This window comes from Camellia sinensis, chromosome 1, assembly GCF_055761805.1.
Source record: "Camellia sinensis isolate YWXY chromosome 1, ASM5576180v1, whole genome shotgun sequence".
NCBI classification, from domain to species: Eukaryota; Viridiplantae; Streptophyta; class Magnoliopsida; order Ericales; family Theaceae; genus Camellia; species Camellia sinensis.
Window position 1 is genome coordinate 38,055,951 of NC_138961.1, and position 21,578 is coordinate 38,077,528.

At 37.5% G+C, this 21,578-nt stretch overlaps 1 protein-coding gene and 1 long non-coding RNA gene across 3 annotated transcripts; both read right to left on the reverse strand.

The window, feature by feature from the left end:
* Positions 1-10,622: 10,622 nt before the first annotated feature.
* Positions 10,623-10,964, reverse strand: LOC145823730 (uncharacterized). 2 transcript variants are annotated; one of them, XR_014365879.1, is made up of 2 exons: positions 10,827-10,964; positions 10,623-10,754 (listed from the first exon to the last, which is right to left on the reverse strand). It is a non-coding gene; the product is annotated as an uncharacterized LOC145823730 (long non-coding RNA). The 2 variants fall into 2 exon arrangements; XR_014365880.1 differs by having other exon boundaries at positions 10,623-10,751; positions 10,827-10,962.
* A 967-nt stretch (positions 10,965-11,931) lies between these two features.
* LOC114285352 (caffeine synthase 1) lies at positions 11,932-18,725 on the reverse strand. Its single transcript, NM_001426675.1, is given in 4 exon segments — positions 11,932-12,579; positions 13,401-13,673; positions 14,249-14,644; positions 18,515-18,725. Coding segments are annotated over 4 exon segments (1,110 nt in total). The 5' UTR covers positions 18,608-18,725; the 3' UTR covers positions 11,932-12,231.
* Positions 18,726-21,578: the final 2,853 nt, after the last annotated feature.

Below are 21,578 nucleotides of genomic sequence, written 5' to 3' on the forward strand. Positions count from 1 at the left end.
GGCAACGGAAAGTTGCCCCTTGTTTGGATAGCACCGCAGCGCATTGAATGGCAACGGAAAGTTGCCCCTTGTGTGGATGGCACCGCAGCGCATTGTAGGCAGTCCTTAGAGCGACGAATACAACCAAATTCTCAGATACAGAGAAATCGAAGATGATCAAAACCATTACATGGGCACAGTCAATTTAAAGTATTTTACGGCTGGACTTCAGAATGAAGTTGCCTACGTATCCCAAAGATGGGAATCAAGCCTCACGTAGTTCGGGGTTAAGGTACACTCGGGTATTAACCTCTCCTTTTTAGGCTCTAACTTTTGCCAAGGCGCCTGTTGCAGGCTTTCGACCTTGCGAGCTTTGTTTTTCTTTTCTTTTCAATTCTTTTCATTTCTTTTTCCTTTTTTTGATTTTTTTCGTTCTTTTCTTTGCATCTTTCTTTTTTGTTCTATTTTTTCTTTTTGCATTTTTTGCTTCTTCTTTTTTTGTATTTTTTTCCTCTTGCTCTAACTTTTGCCTGGGTCGCCCTTCCGGGTTTTCGGCCCAGCGAGCCTCTCAAGGGTAAAAGTATAACAAGTCCGTGCCAAATGGTTTTGAGATCCTGGAGTCATCTGAATCCAGGAGAATGGCTGCTGCTTTGCTTTGCAAGCTTTTTCTGATGAGATCTGATCTTCTTGACCTGACTTTGGTGCCTCTTGTTCGAGGGCTGCTTCAAATCTAGCCACACAGGCCTCACATCGTAGTTGACCGTCGAACCTTCTGATTTCAAGTTCAAGGTTTGGAAGCGAAGGGGTTGAGTCTCAAGGCTGAGAGCGATCCTAGGCTGCACAATCTCAAGAGCGATTCCACACAGGTCTTCGCAAGACCGCGCAAAACATTTTGTTTTTGAAAGTTTTTAAGAAAGCGACAAATCGCTCGCGCTGAAGGTAGTGTGAAATCAGTCTGGATCAAGCCAGGGTCCTTCTCAGTACTCACGCTAACAAGCATGATTTCATTCATTAAGGGCTTAGCATGCCTCTCTTTCTCTCAAATGATCAAAGTTTTGCAAAACCCGAGGAATTACTTCCTCTTTGTTTTCACCGCAGTGTTCAAAAAGTTTTGAAAAACTTAGGTTAAATGCAATGATTTTGGGGTGCAGAAGAGAGCAGGTGGAATGTACTGCCATTTCATTCAGATTCCGTCACAACTAGCACATGGCAGAAGCGAACATAGAAGTGCAAAAATTACTGCTGTTTCATTCAAATCTGTTGGTACAACTGGCTCCCTGGCAGAAACGGACTCAAAACAAAACGAAAAGACAAACACAAAACAAAATGGTGACGCCCGAGGTAACACCCCCCGGAATCACCCGACTCCTGTACAACAGGACTGACTCGATACAACAAGACAGATCCAAAATAAAAAGAGACTGACTTAAAACAAAAAGACAGACTCAAAACAAAATAACAAGACTGACCCAATACCCGAGTCGGAAACCGGCATTCGCCAATGCTCAAAACAGTGCATGCCATCCACCATATCTGGAGTAAACTGAGCGCTGCCCGCAGGTGGTTCATCCCTCCAATCACATCACATTATCCCCTACAAATTCACTGATCAAGTGCCGATAGACTTTGCAGGACCTGGTGCGGGGATGACCCCATTGTCAAATAGATCCTGTACTTCATGGCGAAGACGGAAGCAGGCATTGGTAGTATGGCCAGTTTGTTGATGGTACGCGCAGTACTGGGTAGTATCATGTGTAGCCGGAAGAGGATTCGGGAGAGGCCGAGGCTCAAGGGGTTTGAGATGGCCTTGTCCAACAAGGATTTGGAGAGCTTTGGACAAAGGCATATAGAGGGCATGGAAGACCCTCCGACCTCGGGGTTGGTATTTCAAGGTTTGTGGATTTTTGCTGGGCGTACCAGCAAAGGGATTGGCAGATGCTGGCCTGGTTTGCCGATCTCTTCCGAGTGGAGGATTAGAGACAGCAGGATCGTCTCTAGTATGACAGTCCTTCTCCCGATGTTCCCTTTGATTCAGACCGCCCCCAACTTGAGCAGCGAAAGTGTCATCCACAGCTTTTGCAACAACTGCGAGGACTTGCTCTTTGTTCAGTCCCTCAGCTTTCAAAGCCTCAATATCCCACCGAAGGTGTTCATGGGGACCAATGCCTGCCCCTACTTTGCTCCTACTAGTCGCTTCCACTTTGTCAAGAGATTGGCTTTCCTCAAACGCAGCCCGTCCCAACATCGGGGAGTCTTTCGACATGAGGTTCCCGGTATGTGGTGTGGTCGATGATGGAGCCAATGTCTCGGAGGCCAGATCCGTCACGGTTTTTTGAAGATCTTTAATCATTCCCATCAACTCAGAAGTAGTGGGTTCACGGGTTTGAAATGGTTGAGGTTCGGGTGTACCCATCATGCATAAGTCCATGCTTTCTGGGATAAACACCTCAGGCTTGGGTAGATGGGCCGGGGTGATGTATACGCTGGGGTCAAAGGTGGATGGCAGTATGTGGATGTGATTGAGGTAGGCAGGAGATGTTTGGTCATTGGGGTCCGAAGGTGGAGCTATCGTCCGGTCGTCGATGAGATTTTGGATCTCATGACGAAGGCGGTAGCAACGGTCGGTGCCATGACCGCGCTGCTGATGGTACACACAGTACTTGGCGGGGTTATGCCTGGCTGGGAGTGGGTTGGGAAGAGGTTGAGGATCGAGGGGTTTGAGATGCCCTTTTTCCATCAAGGCTTTTAGTGTGCTAGTCAGGCTCATATAGAGGGGGGTGAAAGTTCTACCCTGAGTTCGGGCTGGGCCAGCTGTTTGTAGGCTCGGTTTGGCAAAAGGGTCGGCTGTGGCGACCGTATTGATTTCGGTGGGTTTGGGAATAGCGCTACTACCAGTGTTGGTACTCCTTGAAATCACCTTCCTTGTCAGTTCCCTTGTCCTGGGAATGATCCCGCTGTTGAACGCATTCTCGACTTGAACCCCCAGTTCATGCAAACTTTTGAAAGTGAATAGTGGAGCGACTATCAACTTTTGCAACATATCATGCTCGAGGTTTCGGACCATCATCTGCACTTGATCCTTCTTAGAAGGGCGACGATCTGTCATTTGTGCTGCCTTTGCTCTCCACCTTGCAATGAATTCCACAAAAGGCTCTGTTGGGCTTTGGCGAGTTGCTTCAAGCTCTTGGATGGTCATTTCAACTTGGGTATTGTAGGAATACTGATCGACAAAGGCCTCAGCCAGTTCTTCCCAGTTTTGCTTCACTGTATCCTCCAATTTGGTATACCAAGTGGCTGCCACACCCGACAGGGTTCTTCCATACAAAGAGAGTTTTTGTGGCTTAGTCAGACCCATCGGCTTCAGGACATCTAAGAAAACTCGGATATGTACCATTGGATCTCCAGACCCGTCGAAACGGTCGATATATGGCATTTTGAATCTGTCTGGGAGCCGGATGGAAGCCTCGGTGTGCCCATCCTCAATGCCAGGAATGGAGTTAAGGCCCTGTGCCCTTTTGAATTGCTTCTCAAGGTTTGCAATTTTCACTGCAGTCGGATTGAACTCATCAACATGAAAGGGTTGAGTTTTCTCATTAGGCTGCACCAGGGGTCTGAGCACCTGAGCTTGAGCCAACCCTTCTTGAGGATTCAGACACTGCAAATCTTCAACTGGCGGAATTGGATCAAAGTTCGGCTGGGGTCCCAAAGCTAGATGTGAGGCAGATGCTCCAGATGGGCGCTGCGTTTCAATACTGGTCTCAGCCTGCATGGCAGTTCCCTGACTTAGCGCTGCTGTCACGGCCGCAAACTCTTCCGAACCTTGTGCCATCACGGCCTGCTGAGTCTGAACAAAGGTGATGTGACTGGTGACTGACGGATTAGATGAACATATGAGCCCTGACCGGCTTTTCTTTACCTTGCCTCAGCGAAAGAACACTGATTACCCTTGAACTGAATCTCTGACCTGACAAAGTCTATCAGCACAAGTTCGATGAACCTCAGGGGATATCGGAGCCTTCTGAAGCTATGGTTCCCAGACTACCTTGCAAAAGAGAAAACAGACAGCATCTCAGCCTGATTCCACCTGAATAGATATGAGCCTATTTGAATGAGTGTGCTCTCTACTGAATTCTGCCCCAAACTTCGGCCTCAAAATCTGAGTCTGATACCCACGGGTAAAGCTGACTCCCAAATACTGATAGTAATGCCCGCAGGCCTGATGCCAAAATTCGCAAACTGGTGCCCGCAGGCCTGGTGCCCAAACTCATACACTGATACATGCATTCCTGTAGAGACGCACTCTAAAGCACATAACAGATAAGTGAGAGCCAAAACACCCCTATGTTGGGGTAGGGTTTCCCTGTCCTATCGTGTCAGGAGCTAGGGTTTCACTACGCACAGAGCGGTTTCAAACAACCTATAAACGGGTAAGCAACCTGTCCTAATTTGGAATGGTCACTATGGATCCGAATATGCACTAGGTCGAATGGTCAAAGAGGGTGCCCTGGTAAAACCGGGGTTTGTGTTCCCATACTGGCAGAGCCCACAACCGGTCAGCCTTATGGTCATGCCTTGACAAGACAAGCCTCCGGTAAACCGTTCAGGAATAGCAGATGGCAAACACGGTGTCCTAGGCGCACCAATGCAAATGCAATGCAAAGAAACACACAAGTGTAGTCAAAAACAGATATCACGAGTTCGAGTCAAGTTCTCTAAATCCCCAGCAGAGTCGCCAGAAACTGTAACAAGCCCGCGGGGGGACCTCGCTACAGCTCGGACTCGACTTTTCGTAGTCACGGTTCTAAGTCTGAACCAAAGAGTCCAAATCCGGCAAATCGTTTTGAGAAAACAGATTTTTGAAAGAAGTGCCAAACATGGACTGCTTTGCCAGATACAGAGTCGCCACCTAAATATTTTATTTTGGGAAATTTAGGAAACCCTGACTCGGTGCCAAAAGGCCACGTGTCCGTCATCACCAAAGTTGCCTCGGCTCGGGAACTTGGGTACGATTGGGGAAGGTCACTTCGTGAGCACCCCCGCTCGCCCGGTCATAGACCGGCCTCTACTAACCATGATATCAATTTTTGAAAACATTGTGAGTTCTTATTCCGGTTATTAGCCTAGGTTACTATGTGATGCACACAGCATATAAGTATAGACTGGATCGCCCGAATTGGAACAAAACATTTCATGCTTGTTTATTTGAAAGATGATTTGCTACTCGCAAGTAGGCTTAAAATGCAGATTTTACCACCCGCAGGTGGGTTTAGAAAAGATGGTTTTGCCACTATCTAGTGGGCTTAAAACAAACAGTCGATGATTTATTCCAATCTAAACAACTCAACCTTCACCCACAGGCATTCAGGCAGATATATCACATAAGCACATAGCCTCATGGTAAGCATGCTATTCATGGCAGTCACTCACACGCATGCGAGGATGCTAAAGCATAGAACTTACCGAGTACTCCAAGCCAAAATAGGAACTACATTAGAAATCATGCATGATCCTAAGTATACAAAAATGCTTAATGCAACACATGCAAAATGCAACTATAGCGGGCTCGGCTGTCCTAAGATGGTATATGAAATGCTACAACTATCATGTATTCAATTTAGAATCGAAAGTACAATGCAGTTAGTATGATGCGCCGAGCCCGGTGCATGCAATACAGATGAATGAATGCAAACATGCTGTCATACTGTATGCTAATTGAAACATGCCCTAATCTAACCATCATAAGCGGATAAATAAAAGGGAGAAAGACGTGGGGTTGGAAGACATGCATCACACACACGCACACTTATTACAGTTGTGCCCTCACTCGGAGGGTCCGAATAAATATACAGTCCAAATATTACAGTCCCCAAATAAAAGAATATTACAGTCCAAAAATATTACAAAATTCTAATTAATTAAAGAATTAACTAAGAAAGCAAATAAAACTGGCGTGCAGGCCAGGGACTGCCTTGCTTCTGATGGATGATGCATGTCCGGATTGTCTTGCGCGGAAATCCACCGGAATGCCCCAATTAGCCTCTGTTTACACCTGTTCTTGAAATGCGTGCCAAGCCCCAAAAGGTTGCTGATTCCTGGTTTTGCTGCAACAGAGAGCAGGAAAGGGGCATAGCAATGTATTTGCACAGATATATGCATGTCTCGATCCTCGTGCCACCAATCACGCGTACTGAGGCATGATGGCCGAGGAGTCGAAATGCACAACTCAATATAGGATGAATGCACATGAAACTACAGCTAAAACCTAACTCCATCATGGATAATCCGGAGTGTCGGTGACTGGGGAATTGAGACACATTCCGTCACTCGGAGTACGAAATGTACCTCGTTTCCCGTGCCCGGGCTAACTCTTATTCCGGACACGATGCAATATGCATGATATGCATGAAATGCAACTAAGATACAATCCTAACATACTCAATGCTATGAAAATGAGATGCCTCGAAATGCGTGCACACGGGCACGCAAACTGAGAAAATGATATGTCTCGAAATGCGTGCACGCGGGCACGCAAACCGAGAAAATGATATGTCTCGAAATGCGTGCACGCGGGCACGCAAACCGAGAAAATGATATGTCTCGAAATGCATGCACGCGGGCACGCAAACCGAGGCGATGATATGTCTCGAAATGCATGTATGCGGGCACGCAAACCGAGGCGATGATATGTCTCTCGAAATGCGTGCGCGCGGGCACGCAAACCGAGGCGATGGCGGAATGCAATGTAATGACATGAAAACATGATGTGGGCTTATACCAACATGAGTGAGCCTCAGCCACACTCACATGGGATGCCGGTGGATAAAAATAGGGTGCCTCGAAATGCGTGCACACGGGCACGCAAACCGAGGCAATGATGGAATGCTATGAAATGACATGGAAATGACAAGTGGGCTTATACCAACATGAGTGAACCTCAGCCACACTCACATCGGATGCCGGCGGATAAAAATGAGGTGCCTCGAAATGCGTGCACACGGGCATGCAAACCGAGGCAATGACAGAATATGATGAAATGACATGGAAATGACAAGTGGGCTTATACCAACATGAGTGAACCTCAGCCACACTCACATCGGATGCCGGCGGATAAAAATGAGGTGCCTCGAAATGCGTGCACACGGGCACGCAAACCGAGGCAATGCTAAAATGTGATGAAATGACATGGAAATGACAAGTGGGCTTATACCAACATGAGAGAGCCTCAGCCGCGCTCACATGAGATGCCGATGGCAAAAAAATGAGGTGCCTCGAAATGCGTGCACACGGGCACGCAAACCGAGGCAATGCATACGCAATGCAAATGACATGGAAAATGACAAATGGACTTATACTAACATGAGAGAGCCTCAGCCGCACTCACATGAGATGCCGTTGGCAGAAACTGAAGTGCCTCGAAATGCGTGCACACGGGCACGCAAACCGAGGCAATGCATACGCAATGCAAATGACATGGAAAATGACAAATGGACTTATACTAACATGAGAGAGCCTCAGCCGCACTCACATGAGATGCCGTTGGCAGAAAATGAAGTGCCTCGAAATGCGTGCACACGGGCACGCAAACCGAGGCAATGCATACGCAATGCAAATGACATGGAAACTGACAAATGGACTTATACTAACATGAGAGAGCCTCAGCCGCACTCACATGAGATGCCGACGGATAAAAACGGAGTGCCTCGAAATGCGTGCACACGGGCACGCAAACCGAGGCAATGATGAAATGTGATGAAATGTGGCAAAAATGATATGCAAGCATGCCAATGGAATTTCAGCACTAAAATATGGGGGAAAACAGTCCCGAAATGAGGCGAAATGACATGAAATGCAAGGAAATGTCCCGAAATGCAACATTAGGCACCCGAAATGACCTATAGCTATGCCAAACATGCACAATATGGATATGCAATGCAAAGACAGAAGCTAGAAAGTCCCAAAAGATGCACTTTTACAGTTATAAACATGGCCAAACAGCAAGCATAGGTAGGGGAAAAATAGCATGCAAGAATAGGGGCCAAAAGAGGGGTAATGAAGCAAGTGGTATAAGAAAAATCCAAACTGAAAAATTTCCTTCTACAACACTGAAGATGGACCAAAAATATGAACATTTACAGTATATGGAAGCCTCAAAATCAGTATAAAAACATGCTAAAAATATGATGCAAAATGAGGCTCAAAAGGTGCTAAAACATGAAGTATACAAAATAATCACCAAACAGAAAAAAAGTGTGAATGAAACATGAAGTATAGGCCAAAACAAGGCCACTTTCAGTTCGGAACAAGGTCCAAAAACAGAAGCAAAGAGGGCTACTAATTTATGCAAAAATGGGGCCAAATAAGGGATATAACTACAAGTGACACATAGAGACACCAAACAATGTTGAGCCCTTCTCCAATGTTGAAGAGGGGCTCAAAATAAGCCTTATATCAGTTTACAACATGCTCGAAAATAAATTGCTCATGGGTCAAAAATAGCATGCAAAACTATGACATACAAGATGGTCAATGAAGCAAGTGTATCATGGAGGGCTCAAACAGGGTTGAGCCCTTAATGAGAAGTGAAGATGAGCTCAAAAGATGGCCCTTTTCAGTTAGGGCCGGAGCTTGAAACAAAAAGGAAGTGAGGCTTAGAAATGGATCAAGAAAAAGGGTCAAAAGGGTAAAAGTGTAACTTACCCTTGAAGATTCGAATTTTTGTTGCTTCTTGGATGGATTTGCAGCTTCTTTAGCCTTCAAGAATCCCTCCTTGCTGCTGGAAATGAGATGGTGGTGGTAGAGCTTGGTGGTGTAGAAGGAATGAAGGTTATGGACTTAGGGTTTTTTGAAGAATTGAAGAAGAAGAAGATGGAGGTGGCTATGGAGCTTTGAAGAAAAGTTTTTCTAACCCTCAAACACTACAAGACTTGCTTGCTATATAGGCCAAAGAAGGGGTGTAAAGGTGGGGCATAAAGGAGAGCAAAATTCCCCCAAAAGGGTTCCCCCGGATGCAGATATTTTTGGGAGAAAACCAAGGCACAGCTGGAATGCACTCAGCCTGAAGAAGCAGGCCGGCCTACCACTTTTGTTGCAGGTGGCCGGCCGGCCACTTAACATAGCCGGCCGGCTAGGTCAAAGAAAAAAAACGGCCGGCCGGCCAGAAAAAATGGCCGGTCACCCCCTAGGATGAAGCCCCAGAAGTTAGCTTTCCAATGGCGCAAACCTTGCATTAAAATTCCTCCTGTAGAAAAAGTTATGCCCTTTTCCGTGAAGCCGCGCAGATTCAGTCCAAGCGGACTTCCACCAACCACATCTCTCCCCCCCGGACTTGGACTTGGGAGATTATTGAGTGCAAAATGAAGCCCCGGAAGTAAGCTTTCCAATGGTGGTGGCCTCATATCTTAATTCCTCTTGTGCAAAGAGTTACGCCCGTTTCGGTGAAGCCGCGCAGCTTTTTCTCCTTCCTGGATTCATGCTGAACCACTTTTGACCAAAAAGAAGTTGGCTTTTCGGCAAAATTACTAGCCTCCCACCAACTTTTGGTGTCCTCTCATGTGTGTAGATCACATATATGTGGTTTGGGGTTGGCAACAGTGACTCCAGGGTGTTCAACATTGCATTTGAAGAGGAGGGGCAAAAATGGAAAGAAAAATTAATGGCCGGCCATAAACTTTTAGGGTCCTCCCAAGTGTGTACATCACAGATATGTGGTTCAAAGTTCAAGAAAGTGGGCCCAAGGTGTTCAACATTGGCCCGGAAGAGGAGGGGCAAAAATGGAAATAACAATTAATGGCCGGCCATGACTTTTTTGGGTCCTCCAAGGTGTGTAGATCACAGTTATGTGGTTGAAAGTTGGCAACACTACCCCTAGGGTGTTCAACATTAGCCCGGAAGTTGGAAAAACGGGCGCCGGGAGGCTCCGGAGGAGAGATAACTGGTTGCTGCAACAATTACTAGCCTCCCACCCTTCAGTGACCTTCCTGGTGATAAAACAGAGGTACCTGCCAAAAATGAACGAAAACCGATGCAAAATGAATGTTCGGGGGCCAAAACACGCAGTTCGGGGCCCCGGAAACTGCCCGTTAAACACCGAAAGTGGCGTTCGGCCACGAAGTGGGTTTCTCAGACCCCAGTGTCCCTCAAAAGGGAGAAAATAAGATGTATGCCAGAAATCGGGGCAAACGGAGATGGTTAGGCGGTCCCGAACCGAGGCACACGGCCTGACGGCTCCGAAAACCGGAAACCGGGCTCCGAAATGGGAAAAATGGCCTACGGCCACCAAATGTAGCCCACGGGCACTGAGAGATAGTCTACGGGACCTCTCCCTTCCCTCAGGAAAAGAAACAGAGAAAACCGAGTCTGGTTCGCAAACCGAGACAAGGCACAGAAAAGGGTTCGGGAGTCCGGAGGCAGGGCTCACGGCCGCAACTCCGAAACTTCTGAACGAGCACATCATGCAATATCACCAAGTGCTCAACTGGTGACGTCTGAGTCTCAAGGTCGGTCAAAAATGGGGTGTCTACACCATACTCCCCCATTTACATTGTATTTACTACAGACCACCTTCTTCTATAAAGCCTCATCTTCATTAGCCAACCTCCACCACCACTTTATCGAAAGACAATCATTAAAATCTCTAATTCTTCGAATCCCCAGCCCTCCTTGCATCTTGCTTTTAGTAACCTCCTTCCACTTCACCAAGTGTAATTTCCTCTTCAAATCTGGTCCTCCCTATAGAAAAGCAGCCTGAATTCTTTCAATCTCCTTTGCTATTCCTGCTGGCATTTTAAATAAACAGAGATAGTACACTGGCAAATTGGATAACGTAGCCTTGAGCAAAGTCAACCTACCAGCAAATGATAAAAGCCTTCTTTTCCATCCAGCGGGCTTTAGGCTTGACCTTATCAACAATTGGTTTACAGGATTTCTTCCTACTTGGGCTAGCACCCACTGGCACCCATACTGATCAAAACAGTAATGTTAATAATACAAAAATTAAACACAGAATGGGATACAATCCTCTTACAAGGGGTGGGTCCCACATACATGTGTGTTTTGTCTCTTTTTGCAATTGTTGTTGCTAGATAGGCCATTTCATGTTTGTTCCAATAAATGAGATTGTGCTTGTTGTATTCAAGATTTGGAATTTGAACTTTGAATGATGTCTGGCCATGAAAATAATCTATGAATGAATGTGGAGGTGAGGTCTATTACATTAAAAACAATAATGACACATAATTTTCTAAGAAAATTTGATATAAAAATTTAGTTATATCTTGGCATTACTCAAAAATATAATTGCTAGCTTGTTGTGATTAAATTTTCTGAATTTGAAAAATATCACACAAAACCTCTTCTAATTCAGGATTTCATTTTTATTAATCTTTTGCTAAGATTATTATTATTAAGAAAAAAAACACACCTAAAGTTTGACTTCTGTAACAAAGAAAATACTAACTTTTTGATTGTTTGAAATTGTTTTCATCAGCAAAAAAAAAAAAGGGCAACCGATTGTATTAGTGAACAGTGGAATATTATATAAAAAATAATACATCAATACAATCCAGAACAACAAGAAGGAACAACCAGCAACACTACCACATTGGAAAGGTTCCAAAATAGGTAGCAAAGCATACCACATTGGAGAGGCTCCCAAATAGGTAGCAAAGCATAAGAGACACTGAAACAAAGAAACTCATAATTGTTTCAAATTAAACCATCAACATTTAAAAATATATCAATTCTAACCTTTGAAATCCTTATCACGTGGTTTCCTCTACATCTGAATATGAGTTTCTTTTTTTTTTTCTTTTTTTTCCTCTTTCAAAAGACTCATAGACAAATACACTTAACATGCACTGTCATGAATTAATTAATGAAATGCTATTATATACGATTTTGATACTATTGATAAAATATTTCAATTTGAGATTTAAAAAGGGCAAAAAATTCTTTGCAAGAACCATCCCAATACATTACAATAATTGGAGGAGACGTTATTTTTAGCAAACAACCACTAATTCCATACATACATAAGGTAAAGAAATTAAAATTTCATGTTCAACTTCTCATTTCTTCCCAACATTACGATTTGGGTATCACAGATTTAAATCAAGAAAACATTCTCTCTCCACACAAGAGAAAAATGCTTTCTATATTTGACCCCTCTCAAATCTTCTTGTGCAATACATTGGCACAACCCTCTAGTGGCATATATGTGATAGGGACAACAGTTTATTTCACAACACTAAAAAACTATCCATCAATCTTGGAAAGCACTAGGATGATACTTGTGGTCTTCGGTAGCTTTGCTTCCAAATCTGAAACTACAATGTGAGTGAATTTGTCATATAGTTTGTCCATGATTTCATGTCCAAACTGGTTTGAAATTATAGGCTCTGTGAAGGCCCTGACAACCTTGGTAAACTTTTCCCCTCTAACCCATTTATCATTCTCCTGCATTTCTAGGCTATCAAGATCAAACCCCTCTATATGATCAATTGTGAATGATCCGTCCCTCTCCACTATATCTTTCACTTCCTCAAGTGATGCAAAATAGCTGGGTATATTGAAGGTGTCTAATTTATCTTCATCTATCAATCCCTATTATCACGAAGGAAAGACAGAAAATCAATGGATTAGAATAAATAAAGCACATAATTTTAGGGTAGTGCTATGCCAAATATATATATATACACAAATGATGGGATAAGTATTGATTTTATCATTTTAAAGGAAAGAACTCATCAAGATGACTTATATTTTTAAAATGTTGGGGAGAAAAATTAAACAAAAAATTATTAATTTTGGACACATTGAACTCTGTTTTTCATGATCCGAAATAGTTGGAAAGCTTTAAGAATCTAACTGGTTTGAGCACCAAACTCTTAGTACGTTTTTGAGTTATGAATATTTTACCTTCAGAGAGTAAAATATGAATCAATGTGATAACATGTTCACAATAATTTCATTTTAACTCTGATTAAAGCGTAGTTTATATGTATGAAATGCTTTTTGAGAGCAATGAAGAATACTCATTTTTGTAAAATGCTAATAACTATTTCATGTAGCTGATCCCATTTGATGAGACTTAACGCTTGGTTTGGTTTGGTTTGGTTTGGCTAGGCTAATAACTATTTCATTTTAACTCATTTAAAGAATAGTTTATATATGTATGTAACTAATTTTGAGAGTAATGACAAATGATTGAAACCAATTTTAAGAAATGAGAGATTTTGCAAAAGAATATATATAACAAGTGAAATCAGACCTTTGTGGATGGCACCTAAGGGAATTTTCGGTTTATAGTTTGCATGTTTTACCATTTTTAGGCCTAGAAAAATTGTGTTCTAGAGGTATGTAAGAGCTTGTGAACATCAAACGAAGACATTTAATGGTAAAGAAGTGTTAAAAATTGCAACTACCTGTGAAACCAATTCAGCAATGGCCATAGCTAATAGTTCCCAAGTAAAGCAGCTCTGCATGTCTGAAGGATCAGAACATTGCCTACCACGAAGTATCAACACCATACAACCATTTGGAACCACCTCTTGGGATCTAGCATTGAGAAACATTGTGAAATCTTCATGAAATTGAGATAAGTAGGCTTCTCTTACAACAGGAGGGCTTGTCTTTGATATGTAAATCTTCCCCTTGTTTAATGCCAAGCCTTCTCTGCTTGTGAGTCCTTTTGGTGCCTTTTATTTCACCAAAGAAACCATTGAAATGGTTAGCGTGCAAGCTTATTACACATCAAAAGCAAATGGGTCATATGAAATAAGTAATACAACTTATACAAGCAGTACAATGATATTACATTAACAAAAAGAGAGTAGGATCGAACCATCATTCACTGCTTAAGAAGCACTTCCTAATTAAGTTGCACATGCACCAAGCCCATCATATGAAAATTCCAGACTTTATGAAATTTTTGGTAAACACTAGGAAAGACATGGAGAAAGACCTTTTTACACGTGTTTATATTGCCCATTTTTTGGGTCTACATATTTTGAATAATTTTACAATTTTTTAAAAACTTGTATATGTATCCATACAACAAATACAAATAAATACATATAGTACCGGTCATATAGTTAGAGTAAATATTGATCTTTCTCTAGTGGCATGGCATGGTCAATGAAAATTATTCATGTGTCCATCACAGTATGTGACCATCATCTAACTCCTCTGCTCATATTGTGATAGGAATTAACATAGGATAATGTGATAAGTACAAGGTTAATTACTAGTTGAAACAAATGGATGTACAAACCTGAGTAAGCCAATGAACACTGTAAGAGGAATGAACTAAATGTAAGCTGTTACGAGGAAAAAGCCGGCCATGGAAAGACCCCGGTACTCCCATCACATAACACGAAACTTCCTCACATTTGTTACCAATAACCTCAGACGACAGGCCTTTGAAGAGGGTATTGAAATCATTTCCAAAAAGATCATTCAAGTAAACCTGAAGTTCCAGTGTTTGGCAATTCAATTCCCTGCATTTCTTTTCCATCATTCTCTTGATCGTAGAAATCACTGCGAATGTGTTTGGACCCGCTGCACAACCCAAGTCCGCTGCGTTAAGAGCTTGAAGGTGGAAATCTCTGGAGAAGAGAGTTTCAACTGCATTTTCTAGCGCTGGCTGTGCCATTGAGGCCACTTGTTGCTACAAGAGAGAACAACTTTTGAGTTTGTTTCGAAAAAAGTTATATGAATCTGAGCACATATCACTAACGGTATATTTGATTGACAGGATTAGAGTATGAGATTGAGATTATGATTATTAATCTATAAGCCCAATAATCATGTGTTTATTTTAAAATTTTGTTTCAGGATTATTAATCCAATGGATAATTAATCTAACAAATTTGTAGGATTATTAGTATTGGGGTAGGGGTAGGATTATATATCCTGAGTTGGGAAATAAAATAAAAAGACTCTTTTACCCTTGACTAAAAATTAAAAAAACTTATTATTCTTATATAATTTTATATTTTAGAAGGCTAAAAATAATTTTTTTTTTTAAATATTTTTTGATATTTATTTTATCAAATTAGTTCATATTTGAAAAAATAAAAATAAAAAGCAAACCAAACATGGCCTTTGTATTTTGTATTTTGTATTTTTATTTTGCTTTTATTTATTTATTTATATTTTTTTTTCAAAACCACGTTTATGAAGAAATTTGATAAAGTAAAGATTGTAAAGAAACATTGATGGATTGTAAGATTGGAAAAAAAGATAAATATAGTTGTAATTGTACATTCATATGCTTTCTTATCTAATGCAAATCAAACAATGGGCAATGGAATAATTTATCCTACTAATCCAAATGGATAGTAAATACCATACTAATTTGAGATTATTAGTACCTTCACTATTAGTCTTGTGAATCAAACATGGCCTAAAAGTATTAAATTGTATTGTAAATTTAAACTTGTATGATGTATGTTAATTTTAAAATAAATTTGGTTCACACATTTCATTATTTAAGTACTTTTTATGGTGTGAATGATAGAGTTGTTACTTATCAAACTAAAGATTAGCATTTTTTTTTCTCTTAATTTATAAATATTGGAAAAAAACAAAATTATTTATAAAAAGTGCTACACTTTTCTAACTATTTAGCAAGTTAGTGCATTTTTTTGAAATCCTATTTCAAAATGCAATTTCAATATAAACTCGCAAGTTAAAGATATGATTTCATTGTGATATGACCACCCTAAGCATCCACTAACATTGCATAGGGTGCCAACGTGACATGTTGAAGATACGATTTCAATCTTGCAATGTCTTATTAAAATTATGTTTTTAAGATGCGATTTAACATGTGATTGTAATATGCACATTGTGACAAATTAGCCGAGTAATTGAATTGTAAAATTATAATACAGGTCTTGGAGTGTTGTTTTTCAATTTCACTCCAAACGATCTATTTTTAGTCTTTGAAGTACATATGAGTTTTAGAATTTCCTTGTAATTCTCTAATCGGGAGTTCTATCAATGTCGCATATGATTCATTGTAATATCTATTTTTTTTGTTTATTAAATTCAATAAAAATAGACATAAAATCACAGACAAAAATATTATAAAGTGACATGAATCAATTCATATCAGTGACTTGTCGTGCCATGCTATTATCAATGACAAACTACGTCATTCTATCTTAATGATATCAATATAATTTAAATGATTACAATTTTTAACTATCAACAACTTATTTTTATTGTCGGTGACTTATCAAGTTGTACTATTAGTAACATGGCTACAGTTTCTATTGTAGCTAAAATTAAAGGCATGTTTGCTTTGGCGGATTAAATTAGGTTGGATTGGTATTTTCATGACTAATAGTCTTAGAATTATGAATTCCTTTGGATTGTGTATCATATCCTATGTTTGAATTGAATTAGGATTATAAGGAGGGATTAACAAAATATTATCCAATCCGATATTTGTTTGAGGGGATTGGTATGGATAGGACATGACAGGACATAGGACATCCAATATATTGACCATAATACTCCTACGACAATTATTGTAAAATTTTGCACTAGCATGTGTTATAATTTTTAAAAAGCAAATTTCCCTATTCTTGTTCTACATTCATTTCGATTCATTTGAACAAAATTTAACATTCTTTTTTTTTTAATAGAAAAAAAATCAAAAATCATTCAACTATAAAATTTATATATATATATATATATATATATAAGCAACCATTAAAAAAAATACACTGCTATTTTAATCATCTAACCATTCATTGCCAAAATTCAAAAAAGTATTTATTGGAACAAAATTTAACCCTCACTTTTTTTTAATAGAAAAAATAAAAAATCATTCAACTATAAAATTTATATATACACACGCAATCATTAAAAAATATGAACTACTATTTTAATCATTCATTGCTAAAATTCAAAAAAGTATTCATTTAACCCCATTTTTTTAAACAGAAAACATCAAACATCAAAAATCATTTCACTATAAAATTTATATACACAAGCAACCATTAAAAAATATGCACTACTATTTTAATCATCCAACTACTATTTTAACTTTTTTTTTTTTTTTTGGAACAAAAAATATCAAAAATCATTCAACTATGAAATATAGCTATTTAGAAAACTAATGATCTCAGAAATATAGAAAATGAAGCAAATATATTTATGAGAAGATGCATACAAAATACCAATTGTAGACATGTTGAATTAAAAGTCTAGGGTGGTAATTAATGATTACTTCCATTCATAATTGTTAAAAACAATAATATTATTCACTATGCTTGGTTACCATTTTTTAAAAACATTTTTCAGAAAATTTTACTTTTTTATTTTCCTTATTTTTTTTGCTTTTACTGAATTTTTTTAATATTTTGAGCAATTTTTTTAATTTTTAGACATAACTAACATAAATATACCTAAAAAGTAAAGAAAAATTAAAAAAAACCTTTTAAAAATTCACTAAATACCAAAAATACAAGAATTCAGTACATATTTTGTATTTTTATGTATTTATTAATTTTTAAAAATATTTTTTCACAAATTTTATACTTTTTAGATACATCTAAGTAAGGTGCATCTAAAAAAGTAAAAAAAAAAATGTTTAAAATTTTAAAAATACCCACTAAAAACAAAAAAAAAATACGAAAACCAAAAAACTCAGTTTTCAAAAAACTTAATTCAAAAAATTCAAACCAAACACACTGATTGTTCTTAGATCATCTCTAGCCAAGAATATGTCAATATCATGTTCTTAGTTGCATTTTGAAATTGTTTTGGTTTTTTTTTTTAAATATTTAAAATTTTCTTAATTTTTTAAAATATTTACAAATTAAAAAAAAAATTATGGATTTTTTTTTAAATATTTCAAATATTTTTAAAATATTTAAATGAGGGTTAATATATATATAGTCATGGTTAATTTTGTCATTTGATGAGTTAGTCCAGACTTTTGCTTAATTCTCCAATTTATATCCTACTCCCTCTATAGGATTAAATAGTCCATCATATATGGGATACTATCTGGATGGATTATTAGTCCATACTTCAATTTTTTAACCAAACATCAGATTAATAATTTTATTAGACTATTAGTCCAATCCCAAACACATACCCACCCAAATAAACACGGCCTAAAGGAATAAAGTTTGATCCACAATTATTTTAGTGAGTGGAAAAAAAAAAAGACCTAACAATCCAATAAAACTTCAAAACTGTTATTTGATTAACAAAATCTATAACTTCATACAAAGTGCAAGGTATAACAATTGTTGAGTTAGCAGAAATTTTCACAGAAGTGAGAATTGGATATCAACAATGATACATCTCATTAATTTGAGAGCACTAATAGACTACTAATGAGGTGAAAATTCAAAAAAAAAAAAAAAAAAAAAAAAAAAAAACTTAAAGTCAAAACATCACAGTCAATGGGACCCATTCTCTAGAGCTCCTTTAGTGCTCCCAAACATTTTTTTATTGGATATACCATGAACATGAAGAGTAATGCTACTATACAAAGATACAAACATTATCTTACCGTGAAAGAAGAGTTTTGTGCATAACTACTTTCTCCTTCTCCTCTGTTCATGAACAACACTTCGTTCACCTTCCCCGCAGTAGCTAGCTCCATGCCTCGTCGGAAAAGTAATTTTTATAGCAAAGAGGCCAGCTGCCACAGCAGTGATATGAATATGAATAACCAGAAAAGCACTAATTTTTATAGCAAAGAGGCCAGCTACCACAGCAGTGATGTGAATAATGGCCTGAAGGCCTCTCTATAGTCTGGGTGCTCGGGTACGCCTAAGTTAGGATTTTTTTTTGGAGATATTATTGGTTGATTTTGCACGTGATACACAAGTATTTTAATTAATAAAAAAAATGAGATTTATAATTTTATATTAAGTGATTAAAAAATAATAGAAACATGACATATTATTATTGGTAAGTAGTACGCCACGTGACGTCCAATAAAACCAAATATTTTTTCAGTTTTTGAAACTAAAAGGGTGTGTTTGGTTTTTGTTTTGAGATAAATTTTTAATTTTTTTTTTTTTTTGAGAGATAGTTTAGAAATTTTTTTAGTTTGTTTGGTTGTATATTTTGAAAATAATTTGAGATTTTGGGATGATTTGATATTTTATTGTAGTTTGAGTAGATGTGTGTGAGAAAAAAAAATGATTGAGAAGAAAAGATAAGAAAGAAAAAGTGACTGATTGATATATACAGAAAAAAAAGTGATTTTGAAAAAAAAAATTCAAAATATTTAAACCAAACAAAATTTAAAAAAATAAAAATTAAAAATTATATCATGAGATACAAATCAAACAAACACAAAATCCCTCCCAAGCTAGCGTTAAAATCTTGCTAGTACAATCTCGAACTTGCCCAACAAACTCATATAAACAATTTAAAATATTATAAAACTGAAAAATGATAATTTTGTGGGTGAATTACACGGATGTCCTTATATTTTATCTTTTGTTTTATTTTAGTTTTTACATTTTTAATTGATTTGATTTTGATCCTTAATTTTAGATTTTACGTCAATTTGATCAAATTAATAATATCATTAGTGTTTTTTAAGAAAAATTATCACTAAATTAGTTGAGGTTTACTTACTGAGTTAGATAAATTCATAATTTTGAGACACATGACACTTATATACATATTTTTTTATTAAAAAATATTAAGAGTTGTAATCCATTTGACCAAATTGAGACAAAGTTAAAAATTTAAAATCAAAATCGAGCTAATTAAAATTACACCTTAATATTTAGTCATTACATCTTAAATATTAACTTAAATAAATACATTTTTCATTTTAAGTATATCTTTTTATTCTAAAAAAGTAAAATTTTGTAAATTATATATATACAGATATTAATATGTACATATGTACATACAAGAAAATTTTAAAGGGTATGTATCGTATGCACCTTATAACTAAAAAAAAAATGACATAATTTCATATTTTAAAGTCAAAAAAAAAAAAAAAGTCAACCAAATAATACATGAGATATTATGAGTCATAACTAAAATAAGATCGCAACTACAGAAAAAAAATTAATTATAACTGAAAAAAAAAATTTGTATAACTTAAAAGTATAATATAAGTTAAGAATACATACAATAAGAAGTATTTATAGTAAAATTTTACATGTACATAATATATATTAATAATCATGCTAGGGCGAGCAGGAAGAAACATTTCCAAATCCAACCCATCTACGAAAAACTTTAAAAAATAATTCTGATCCAATTTAATGAGTTTAAATATCAATCTTAAGACTTTAAAAGAAGTATTAAAATTGACAAACACTTATAGAGAAATTATTTAATACTCTAACAACAAATTTAGTTTGTTTGGTTTGAATTTTCAGGATTCACTTTTTAGAAAATTAAAATTTTTTTTTTCTTTTTTTTTCTTTTTTGTTTTCACTAAATTTTTTTTAATATTCTAAGCAATTTTTTTAAAATTTTTAGATACACCTAACACAAATATACTTAAAAAGTATAATATTTGTAAAAAAAATCTTTAAAAAATTCACTAATTACCAAAAATATAAATAAAAAAAATACAAAAATTCAGTACACTTTTCGTATTCTTATGTATTTTGTTAGACATATTTGATTTTGATAATTTGTTTTGGTTTTGATTATGTTTTTGATTATTTGAAAGAATTAATTTGATTGACCTATCTCAAATTATTCTTATTAATCTATCCTATCATAATTTTTTTTTTTTTTTTTTTTTTGAGTTCAAAATGAAGCTTAAACATATGATAAATCAGCCCAAAAATAACAGCAAATCAGCCCAAAAATGACAGCAAAACTGTAACGCCTTCAAAATAATGCATATAAACCCACATTCTTGACCTACATAGTCATAAGAGAATAAAGCATATTTCTATTTATCAGAGTTTTCATTACAAAAATATTACATGTTGATAACAAAAGTAAATGCCCTATGGGCTTACAACTTTCCAAGCCGACACTTGGTTACAAAAGGAGATACTAACTCTTACACATTAAACCCTCAACTTGAATTTACGTGTAATACCAAAATAACAAAACAACCAAAAGAGTCTTCAACTCCCAAAACCTTCCAAATTATGCCCTTGGAGGTGGCATGTCACCTGAACCTGAAAATGATGTCCCATATAGGGTGAGCTAATGCCCAGTAGAGATATACTAATCCAAGTATGAAAAATAACTAAAATATTAGCATTTGATAGATGGCTAGCACTTATAAACCAACTTATATCACAATACAGTTCCATGACAATTATGTCCATGTTTCAATCCACTTTCCTTTACTTATCCAATGAATTCATAACACATGGCTCGGAACCTAGCCAAACAATTAAATGAAACTACATCTCATATTAAAACACTTTCTTTATTCACAATTCAAATGAGTCTACAACTCATATTAAAACACTTCCACACTTCAATTAATATACATATTTGCTGTATTAATACTTTAATTTAATACGCATATTTGCTGTATTAATGGAGTCCATCCCCTATCTCCTCCCAAACAGGTTTGAGAGTCCATCCCCTATCTTCCCTCAAACCATGGAATACATCCTCTATCTCCT